The 11,466-nt window shown below is 38.4% G+C and overlaps 1 protein-coding gene across 1 annotated transcript; it reads left to right on the forward strand.

The window, feature by feature from the left end:
• The first annotated feature begins 1,179 nt into the window (after positions 1-1,179).
• Positions 1,180-11,446, forward strand: LOC121954929 (uncharacterized). The gene is made up of 5 exons (XM_042502676.2): positions 1,180-1,416; positions 4,396-4,487; positions 4,621-4,741; positions 4,888-5,063; positions 7,069-11,446. The coding sequence occupies exons 2-5, from the start codon at positions 4,485-4,487 to the stop codon at positions 10,999-11,001; spliced, it is 4,233 nt and encodes a 1,410-aa protein (XP_042358610.2). The 5' UTR covers positions 1,180-1,416; positions 4,396-4,484; the 3' UTR covers positions 11,002-11,446.
• The last annotated feature ends 20 nt before the right edge of the window (positions 11,447-11,466 follow it).

Consider the following 11,466-nt stretch of genomic DNA (forward strand, 5'->3'; position numbering starts at 1 on the left):
ACATCTATACATTACGCTCTAGGTATCCTTCTGTGTCTGCACTCCACATTCTGAATATTCTATTCTATTCTATTCTATTCTATTCTATTCTATTATGGACTTATTATAATTGTTAAGTACATTTTCTGGGTAATTTCTCTGCTTTTTTTTAACTTTCTTTTTAAACTTTTTTTCCTCTCATTTTGCTCTTTTTTAAACTTTTTAAAACTTTTTTGATTAAACTAAGGCTAGGTAGGCTTATTACAATTTTCTTCTTTTTTTTTTTTTTTATAGATTTCTTGCTATTTTAGGGTATTTTTTTTGTTTTATTGCTCACTGATTTCTTCCTGTGTTTTTCAAAGAAATCAGATAAATAATTTGGTTTCTTAATATGTGATTTAAGCAGTACCATTTTCAATGATTCAGCATTTCTGAAATGTTTGATTTGAAGTCGCTGCTCTTCTAGTATTTGTGTCTTCTGAATGTGTTCTTTCTGCCTGCTCCGGAAGCCATTGATTTACATTCCTGTACTAGTATGGAAATCAGGGGGTTGATAGATAGCTAGAGCAAACACAATTATCATGTAAGCTTTTATTGTTGCTAAGTTTGTATGGTTTAATGAATGCTAATTGACTGGCAAAGTCCACACACACACAACAGGGGCAGTTAAAGCATGTATAAAGCTCTGTAGCTTGATTTTCATAACACACACTACAATGAATGGAAACAAGTGAGGTTTGTTATAATGAAAATATCATTACCGAAAGCAATGCATCACTCATAGCTTATTAAAAATGCCAACAGCATGCAAAAACAATGTTACAATAAATCTGTAACTACTATGCAGAAATGGCGAACTTAACCCACATTTCACAAAAGGCAGTGGTCACAGCCTGCTCTGCGGAAGCAAAAGTGTGTGTCCAACACCAAAATGTCTGATATCAAAATGGATGCGAAGTGTGAGCTCAGTGTTTGTGGGTGAGACATTGTTGCTACTTGTTTTTCTTTGTAAACCTGGTTGGTCCTGTTCAGAAGGAGTGGTGTGTTTCTCTCTGCGGTGTCTTTCTCTCTTGTGCTCTCTAGTCAGGTTTCGGCTGCAAAGAGGCCTGAGAGACACTCTCTGTGACATAGTTTGAAGTGGAGGCGTGTGTGTGTGTGTGTGTGTGTGTGTGTGTGTGTGTGTGTGTGTGTGTGTGTGTGTGTGTGTGTGTGTGTGTGTGTGCATGTGGGAGTGTGTGTGTTGTAAGGGGAAAAGGGGGCACTAGGAAAGGCGGTGCTGATGCTGCCTAACCTGTTCTCCTGGCTTGCGACAAGCTTATAGGCATGTAAGTGGCAGATCATCCTGTCCTGCCTGACAGAGCAGCAGTGATACACTGAGGAGGAGACATCTGTCCCTGTGGCTGTCCTTTGCTGGGGCGTCTCTGGCAGCAGTATATGGTGAGTCCATCTAATATGTTTTTTTGGTTGTTATGAGATTATTTGGAAGGACAGTTGCTTAAATAATTTGCATTGTGAACTGTGTATTGCATCTACATTATGAGTATCAATTTTATGTGTTTCTTTTTTTTTTGCTCCTGGTTCTTCTTCAGATTATCCATTTTGGTCTAGGAAAAAAACCTGATAACTGTTTAACTGTCACCTGCAAATGATGAAATAAATGGGTAAAAAAAAACCCAACAACAAATTACAAGAAAATTACCTGAAAATTAGCAAAAAGAGGGGTTAGAATAAGAAAAACAAAAGCAAGCAGGACATTACTTGAAAAAAAGCCTAAAAATAAAAAGCAATTATTTCCAAATATGCCTTTAAACTTTGTTTCATAAACGTACCATGGTTTGTAAAATTTTGATACGTCACAAATCAGTAGCAAAGTCAGGATTTTGGAAATGTGTTGTGGTGTCTGGCTTTAACGTCAAGGGAAGATTGAAAATAAAGAGTAAAGTGTAGATAAAGATGATGTCAAAATATATATTCAGTATTGTTAATAAGTGCTGCTGCCCATGTTTGACTTGCTGTTGTCCCGGCTGAAACATACCAAACTCTGCTGTCATCTGACTCACACCCTGCTGTGTCCATGTCGCTGATGATGTTGACGCCCTGTTTTCAGAGGATACACCTATTAACCGTAATGATCTGACGGTTTTTCTTTTCTCTCATGACTTGCCTGTTTTATTTTAATAGCTGATTTGAGGAAGTACAGAGCCTGAAGTCACTTTGCACTTGGACCGTTTTTGTATTTCTTTGGAAAAAAGGAACATCAGCGATTCTGAAAAGTCATGGTATTATAACCATAATCCCCTGATGTGTATTTTGATTGGACATTTTAAATATCCTTAGAAAAAAAACATGCATTAAGCAAATCTGTCAACAGGTCAGTAATTACTTAACATGTGGCCTATTATTGCACACAGCGAAGTAGTTGTTTGTCCGTTTAAAGATTAGTTTTTGGAGTTGAATGAATCATGAATGTCACATTAACACTGATGGGTGATCAATGTTTTTTTTTAAGCATTGTTGGGCAGTTTGGATCTTTGTGGACAAAATGTCACTGATTCCAATTTTTTTCCCATTTGAGGACCTGTTTAGCAATGCTAAACTTGAAACCTGACCTCTCTTTATTTATGCGACTATGTTGCAGGTGAACAACATTAGCATTTCCATGTGAAGATGTCGGGGTGTGGTTGAAGGGAGGGCTGTGTGTGCACACAGCGGTGTGGCATGTTAGTCAGAATGCATCCAAACTAACTGGTTTAGATGCATGCATTCCCCTGAGCAAAGCTGGCAGAGGCTTTGGATTCCTGAGGTGTGAGGCGATGTGGTGTGGGGGCGTTGTTATTTCTCTGTCAGTCAGGATCAGAAAATTAAAGAGCTGTTAAAGACAGATGAAGGACCATAAGTGCTGTCAGGGATTTGTGGGTTCAGGGGTGACCTGAGCCTATAGTGACAGCTACAGACAGCTGAGGGAAATAATTTCTTATACTTGTAAAGCTGGTGCTGTAATCACACTATGGCTCTTTATGGTGGTGTCTTTACTCCTGCCATCTTCTTTTATGGTTCAGGATCAACTTTCATGTTCTACTGTGTGTATTCATTTTGGGTCAAACATCAGCAAAGTTTTAGGTAGCTTGTACAGGTATATTGGAGACTGAACATGAAAATAAGCCATAAATCAAATCAAAGTATGTACATCGATTAAAATGTCCAGATTTATCACACGTGTGTTTGACTCAGAAACCAATGTACTGCATCTAATTTTTGGCAGTATTACTCAAATTACCTCAAATCAGTTTCAACCAATTCAAACCAAGACCATAGACCATCACTTGTCAACATTCACTTCCATTATATTCACTGTGCGCGCACACACACACACACACACACACACACACACACACACGCCTCCACTTCACTGTTCACTGCATTAAAAAAGAAAAAAAAATCACATACTGGAAACCTAAACTGCTTCAAAATTTGCATTTCTCTCAAAAACATGGAAAGAAGGGAATGACCAGCCTAACAATAGATGGGCCCAAGTTTAGTGAAATTAGTAAAAAGTGACAGGAAAATAACCTGAAATAAGCAAAAATACAAAAATAAAAGTAAAAAGATAAAAAACAAAAACAAACAAGGATATGACCTGGAAAAAGTGTTTAAAAATAAATAAATACATAATTTCTGAAACATAATAATATAATAAATATAACTATAGTTATGGACATTTTCTCTAGTTTTTTTATGTTGATGGTTTGAAAGTATTAATTGCGTAAAAAACATGTTGTTGGCTGTATTCTTGCTAAGGATTCTAAATGAAAGAGAGAGAGGTTTTTCATGAACAATTAAGATGACTTACAGTAATCTCAGTCAATAAATACAGATTTCATTTTTGGACTGAAATGATGATCATTTGTTGTTTGAATTCCTGCACTGCATCTTTGTATTCAGAAAAGTATAACTGCGCAAAAAGTTTGCAAATGCACACACTAGATGAAAGGAAAAACAACAACAACAAAAAAAACAACAAGGTGCAGGACAGACAAAAGATAATACAAATGACAAAAAAACAGACCACACAGCAGACCACACTTTAAAAAGAAATGTTTTGTTTTGACTATAGTAGTTAGTGTCCAGGCTGCCTTAAAATTTAAACTGGTTAAATTTGAGAAAACTAATTCAGGTAATATTATAATTATTCCACTTGTCTTTTTGGCAGTCCGAACACTATCTTTAAAATAAATAATGTCTTTTTACAGTGCATGCGGCCATAAATATGTAATTAATCACCACCAGTAATCATTAAATTAAATATTTATGGGAGCATAGTCTAACGTTTTTTTTTCGTACATTAGTTATGACACTGATTTAAGTGAGATTAAAATCAATAAATAACTTAAGTTGCTTTGCTCTGGTGTTTTACAGGTATCTTTGCTGTGGTTTGAAGTTTCCATGGTTGCTTATACTTTTGTGTAAATTCCATGATATGTGGATGTAAATACAACTGACAAATAATGGTGAGTATGAAAAACCAACATAAAAAACATCCACAGACATCCATATGTCTGAGTTTAAAACACATGGTGCAAATATGTGAAAATGTTGCAAACCTGTCTCATCTTGTGCACTGCACAACATTTTTAAACACAGAGCGGGGACAGCACGGGTAGACATTTCTCAGAAAGTCTGGTCCTAGACGACTCTGAGAGTGGAGTCATCATTGCCGGAATCACAGATGACACAATGGCTGCAAAGAGTGGCCTACAAGCTGGTAAGAAAATAAAAACAGTGAATATTTACAATCATATTTTAGTCTTGCTGCAGTTTTGGAAAGCCAAACCAGTATCTGTAGATAAAAGATTTAAGGAAAAGCAAAAGATCCATGCTGGTTTTGATGTGTGTTTCTGCTTGTTCCAGGGGATGAGATTGTTGCAGCCACAATACACCTGGACCACCTCAACAAAAATGAAGTGCTCAACATCCTGAAGGTCCTGGAGCCGTACGATAACAACATGAAGGTTCTGACAAAGAAGGAGCTTGTTGCCAGTGCTGGCCTTGGTTCTTTGGGATTGGGTCTCAAAGACCCTGCACAGGTAAACGTCGCAATAGTTGGCTCACCCAAATTAAAAGGAAACACTTACCTCTAGTGTGTTTCAAAGTAGTTTCAAGAAAAATGTATATCTTTATAAATAAGACTCCAAACCATTTGCATAGCTTTATACACACTGTAAAATCTGAAAAGTTGATCTTAGTTTAAAAAAAAAAACAACAACCTTGGAAACCATTTGCCTTGAAAAACGAAAGTATATATATAAGTACATTTTTTTATGTTTACTTGATATCTAAGTGTTAAGTTTACTTCAAATGTAACTATATATATGTCATTATCTGAAATTGTTGCAACTTTAAAATGGTTTCTGAACACCTCTGAGAATGGTTGACCAAACAGAACAAGGTAGAAAATAGTAGAAACAGGTAGCTAGCTAGCGCATAGCCTGATGCTAGTGATGCATCCATGCATGTAAAGTTACTTTAGAATTGAAATAGCAATATAAAAAGACAGTGATTTTCAAAGCAAACAGTCTTGTTGACTCAGCCGCACATGAAATACACTGCAAAAACTGCCGATCTAACCAAGTGTAATAATCTTATATTTAGATTAAAAGATCTAGTTAGTCTTGTTTTAAGTATAAATGGATTATCTAGTGCTGACTAGGAAAGATCATTTGACTTAATTCAAGTAAATATCACTTGCCTGGTCTTGTTAAGCATCTTTGTCTTTTTCTGAGTTATTTTTAACTAGATACAAGAGACAAGTCTGGAAACATCCACTTCAGGTCTATAGAAACCTTATTTTAAGCACTAGTATGTCCAACTAGGCTTAAATAAATTGCTTGAAATTAGTGTTTTTGATCTTATTTCAAGATTTTATGGGCTATAATGAGAGTCACACAGTTTTACTGGTTTTAAGACATCTTAACAAGCAAAATTTGCTTACTGCACTGGCAGCCAAATTTGCTTCCTTTAAGTGCAAGTATGCTTAAATCTAGGGTGTTTGGCCTTAAATTTGACAGGCCATTTTTGCAGTGTAGTTAGAAGCCTTAAGATTTTGTACACCTTCATTTAGCTCGCTGTGTAGTAAGAGGTCTGCAGGACGAATTCTCAACTGGTGTTCTTCACTTCTTGCCCCACATCTGACTTTTGCACATAGTTGATATCATGTGACTGCAAACAGGCTATAATAATTTGTTTTCTAATAATTTGGGTGTGGTCATCCACACTGCAAAAATGGCCTGTCAAATTTAAGGCCAAACACCCTAGATTTAAGCATACTTGCACTTAAAGGAAGCAAATTTGGCTGCCAGTGCAGTAAGCAAATTTTGCTTGTTAAGATGTCTTAAAACCAGTAAAACTGTGTGACTCTCATTATAGCCCATAAAATCTTGAAATAAGATCAAAAACACTAATTTCAAGCAATTTATTTAAGCTTAGTTGGACATACTAGTGCTTAAAATAAGGTTTCTATAGACCTGATGTGGATGTTTCCAGACTTGTCTCTTGTATCTAGTTAAAAATAACTCAGAAAAAGACAAAGATGCTTAACAAGACCAGGCAAGTGATATTTACTTGAATTAAGTCAAATGATCTTTCCTAGTCAGCACTAGATAATCCATTTATACTTAAAACAAGACTAACTAGATTTTTTAATCTAAATATAAGATTATTACACTTGGTTAGATCAGCAGTTTTTGCAGTGCAGTCTATTGTGAGAAGAGTGTTGTATGAACTATTGGTTAGCATAAATCAAAGTCATTCTGCATTGGCAGGGGTCAGAAAGGGCAGCATGGTAAAGCGCGGGAGTAAGTGTAAATGTGTTTGCAATTCAAAGGTCCCTACAACCCACAACACATGCTTCCTTTGCACATTTTAATAATTAAATAAATTGGAAGAAATTGTATTAATAGTCACAGCATCTGTCTAAGTATCAGTAGTATCAAGAACAATTGGATTGTAGACTATAAGCTTAATATAACTGATTACACAAATGCTGCATTAACGGATGTTAACCTACTTTGTTTATCCCTCCATTATCAACAGATGCTTGCCCTAAAAAAGGATCTGTCACTGGATGCATCAGCGGAGGCACCAGACCTTTCCATTAATGGCCTAAGTGGAAAGCTAAATGCTGCACAGGGTTTAGGGGGTGAAATAGGTGGTCCTACTCTCAATGGAGACCTTCCCAGTCTCAGTCTTAATACGCCCTCAGCTGATGCAGGTGCCAAGTTCACAATGCCTGACCTAGGACTGACTGGATCAGGTGTTAAAAGAGATCTAGATGGCTCCCTTGAAGCACCTGATGTCAGTTTCTCAGCTCCTAAGCTCAACACCCCCAGTGCCTCGCTTGATGTTGAGAAACCAGAAATCAAGACAGGCAACCTGAAATACAAGGCCCCAAAATTCAAGATGCCAAATTTTAATCTGCCTCATGTCAAAACATCTAAACTAGACTTGGATGCTTCTGGTGATATAGACCTCCCTTCTGTCAGTGGAAATCTAGGAACACCAGACCTCAACGTGACAGCCCCAGCATTCGATGTTAAAACTCCAGATTTGGATCTCAGTGGGCCAAAAGTGGATCTGAATGGTCCTGGTTTAAATGTAGAACCTCCAAATGCTGATATCGAGGTACCCTCAGGCAAAAGAAAGTGGCCCCATCAAAATTGGAAATTGCCAAAAGTTAAAGGACCAGATGCTGACTTAAACGCTGGTCTGCCTGCAACTGATGTCAACCTCACTACACCGAAAATTGATGGGAATCTAAGTACACCAGATATTGACATCAAAAGCCCTGATCTAGCTATCCAAACTCCAAATCTTGACATTGATGCCCCATCTAATAAAACCAAATGGAATTGGAAGTTAAAGAAACCCAAACTTCCTGGCCTAAAATCTGATCTGGACTTAGATGCAAATCTGAACACGCCTTCTGTTGATGCCTCTCTTCCAACACTGGAGGGAGCAGTAAATACCCCAGATGTTGACATTAATGCGCCGAAGGCTGACTTTAAAGGCCCCGATCTAGATGTGCAAACCCCAAATATTGATGCAGAGGCACCATCTGGAAAAATCCCCTGGCCTCACTTGAAATGGAAGAAGCCGAAACTTCAAGGCCCAAAAGCAGACTTAAATGCAGACCTAAATTGTGACACAAATTTACCAAATGCTGAGCTAAGTCTTCCAACAGCTGAACTTAACTCCCCCAATGTAGATGTTGAATCCCCAGATCTTAACATTAATGCTCCATCAGGGAAGCATCAGTGGCTTCCTCAGTGGTGGAAGAAACCAAAACTTCATGGCCCCAAAGTTGATGCAGACCTTAACACAGATCTAAGCGCACCAGATGTTGATGTCTCTCTTCCAAAAATGAGTAATGAGATTGGCACACCAGATGTCGACGTCACTTTGCCCAAAGCTGATGTTGACGTTAAAGCATTAGACATTGACACTCCCTCTACCAAACTCAGGTTCCCAACACTCAAGAAGCCCAAGTTTGCCTTTCCTACTTCCAAGCTGAAAGGCACAGATGTTGATCTTGATGCTGGAGTTAAAGCGCCTGACCTAAGTGTCTCTCCTCCATCACTTGATGGACCTGACATTGATGTGAATTTACCTAAAGCCGATGTTGATGTTAACGCACCAAATGTAGACATTAAGGCTCCATCTGTGAAATCCAAATGGCCTACTTTTAAAAAGTGGTCAATCTCAGGTCCTAAGATAAATGGCCCAGATGCAGGTCTAGATGCTAATGTTTCAGCCCCTGAGTTGAATCTCCAAGCGCCAACAATCAATGGTGAGATGAATCCACCAGATGTAAATCTAGACTTACCTAAAACTAACCTGGAAGGCCCTGTGGTAGACATTGATACTCCAGATATTGAAAGTCCCTCTGGAAAAATTAATAAATGGTTCAACTTCAAAATACCCAAATTTGGCACACTGAAGGGTCCAAAAGGTAACATTGATGCTGATGTAAAGGTACCAGACACACCAGACCTCAAGGCGCCTGGTGTGGATTTGAGTGCACCAGAACTTTCAGCACCAAAAATTGAGGGTGGGATTGGGACTCCAGATATCAATATTGGCATGCCTAATGCTGATGTCAAAGGTCTAGATGTGGATGTTAATGGTCCAGATATTGACCCAGATATTGACCTGAAGTTTCCTAAATTTAAATTACCAGCACTCAAAGGACCAAAAGTCAAAGCTCCTAAATTGGATGCTGATTTGAAGACACCAGACATTGATGCCAAACTTGACTTACCTAAGGGCAATGTGGATATACCTAATGCAGACATAGACTCATCTAATCTCTCCGTATCTGCACCTAAAATTGGTCTTGATGCACCTGATCTTGATGTTAGTTTACCGAAGGTGGATGGTCTTAATGTAGATCTTCGAACTCAGGAGGTTGATGCCTCTGCTGGAAAATGGAGGCTTCCCAAAATACCAGGGTTTGGCTTATCACGGCCTAATCTCAATGTCGATGCGCACGATGTCAAAGCACCGAACTTAAATCTTTCTGGTCCCAACATTAATGGAGATGTCAGTTCTCCAGATATAGATCTGGGTGCTGACCTTAAGACAGATTTGGGCCTTTCCACCCCCAAAACAAACATTACTGTGCCAGACATCGATGTTTCTACCTTGAAGATTGACGGACCCAGTCTGGATCTCACAAAAGCAGACATCCAGGTACCTGATGCCAACGTGACAGCACCAGATCTCAGCCTGTCTTCACCGACAATTGATGGAACCCTTCCAGCACTAAACATAGACACCAAGTTGCCAAATGCTGAACTAAAAGCACCTGTCACTCTAAACACTCCAAATGTGATTAGCAACGTACCAACAGCAGACTTCAAACAACCCGATGTACAGTTTAAAAAACCAGATTTAGAACTTGATTCCCATCTCGGTGACATTAATTTGCCTCATTATAAACTTCCAAAGTTTGGTCTTTTAAGTCCTGATGCAGATGTTCCCAATATTAATCCCTCAGTGGAGACTGGAATCAAGGCACCAGAAGTCAACTTAGGCACTCCTTCAGTGGATACCAACATCTCTGTACCTGCAGTAGACGTGAGTGTGCCAAACTTAGAGGGAGCTATCAAAGGACCTGAGGCCCCAACTGTGGATGCCAATCTTGAAAAGCCCAGATTGTCAAATTTTAAATTTCCAAAGTTAAGCTTTCCAGGGTCTAAAATAAAAGCACCTGAGGTTGATACCAGTGCAAATCTTGAAGTCTCGCCTGATATGAAGGTCAAAGCTCCCAGTATTGATGGGGATATCAATTTACCTGATGTAGGTGTCCTAAAATCACCTGAAGTGAAGACAAGCTTGAACACACCTGAACTGGATATCAAGCCTGATGCAGATGTTGAAGTGAAAGGTTCTCCGAAAAGTAAGCGGAGATGGCCCTTCAGATGGGGATTTAAGTCTGGTTCAGGTACTGATGAGGAGGGGAGTGGAGCTGACTCTGAAAATGATTCTTCTAAGGCTGAGATGGAGGTTCCTGTGTTCAGAATCCACAGACTGCCCAGGAACAGCATTGATGGCATTGGAGAAATTGGTGATACCATGGGCTTATTAAAATCTGACACAGACGAAAAGGAGTATGTCATGAGCAAAGGGGTCCGCTTGCCGATACTAAATGCTACTCCAAAAACAGGAGAGAAAATCGACATTATGGAGAGACTGATGAAAGCAAAGGAAAAAGCACCATCAGTCAATGTCTCACCCACTGAATCAAAAACTGATATTGATCTGAAGCTCCCAGGTCTTAATGTCGGTTCCTCTGCAGAAGCAGGAGATTCCTCTTTGACAAGAGAAGGTACTTTCAAAGTCGAAAAGCCAGAGTCAGTACTGGGCATTTCAGTCCCTGAAATTTCGACATCAGATGAAAATGACAAATTGTCACAGGGCCTCTCCAATATGCTTGGTCTTAATATCAAGGACTCAGATGCTGACTGATTCCTGCTGGGCTAACATGATAAATTAAGTCAAGAAAAATTGTAAATACATGTAACTTAACCAATTCTTTTCTTTAGTTTGCGACCATGCAGACAGATGTTAACGGTTCAATTAAATTTGCAACAGTTTTCTGCAGATAAGTATCAGTGCAGTACAGTACAGTAGCCTTCTTGTGGATCTTAATAATGGCGGTAGCCTTAAGAAGAAAATCGTTTTTAGAAACTATGTGTATATTCCTGTTATTTATATAAGCTGTTTTCTACACATTGTTGATTTGAAAGTATGTTACTTTTTAAATAACTCCCTCAGTATTGCATGTGATCATATTGAGCTGTTTAAGTTTCTGAGAAGTGAATTACTTTATCTTAAAAATTTAACATGATAAGAAAATTGTGTGCGTGAATATATTCGTCAGTTTTTGTTCTTCAATAAATAATTAAAAACATTCCTTAGGCTTGTGATTCT

Source organism: Plectropomus leopardus, chromosome 13, assembly GCF_026936395.1.
Source record: "Plectropomus leopardus strain MGB_pleo_1.0 chromosome 13, ASM2693639v1, whole genome shotgun sequence".
Classification (NCBI taxonomy): domain Eukaryota; kingdom Metazoa; phylum Chordata; class Actinopteri; order Perciformes; family Serranidae; genus Plectropomus; species Plectropomus leopardus.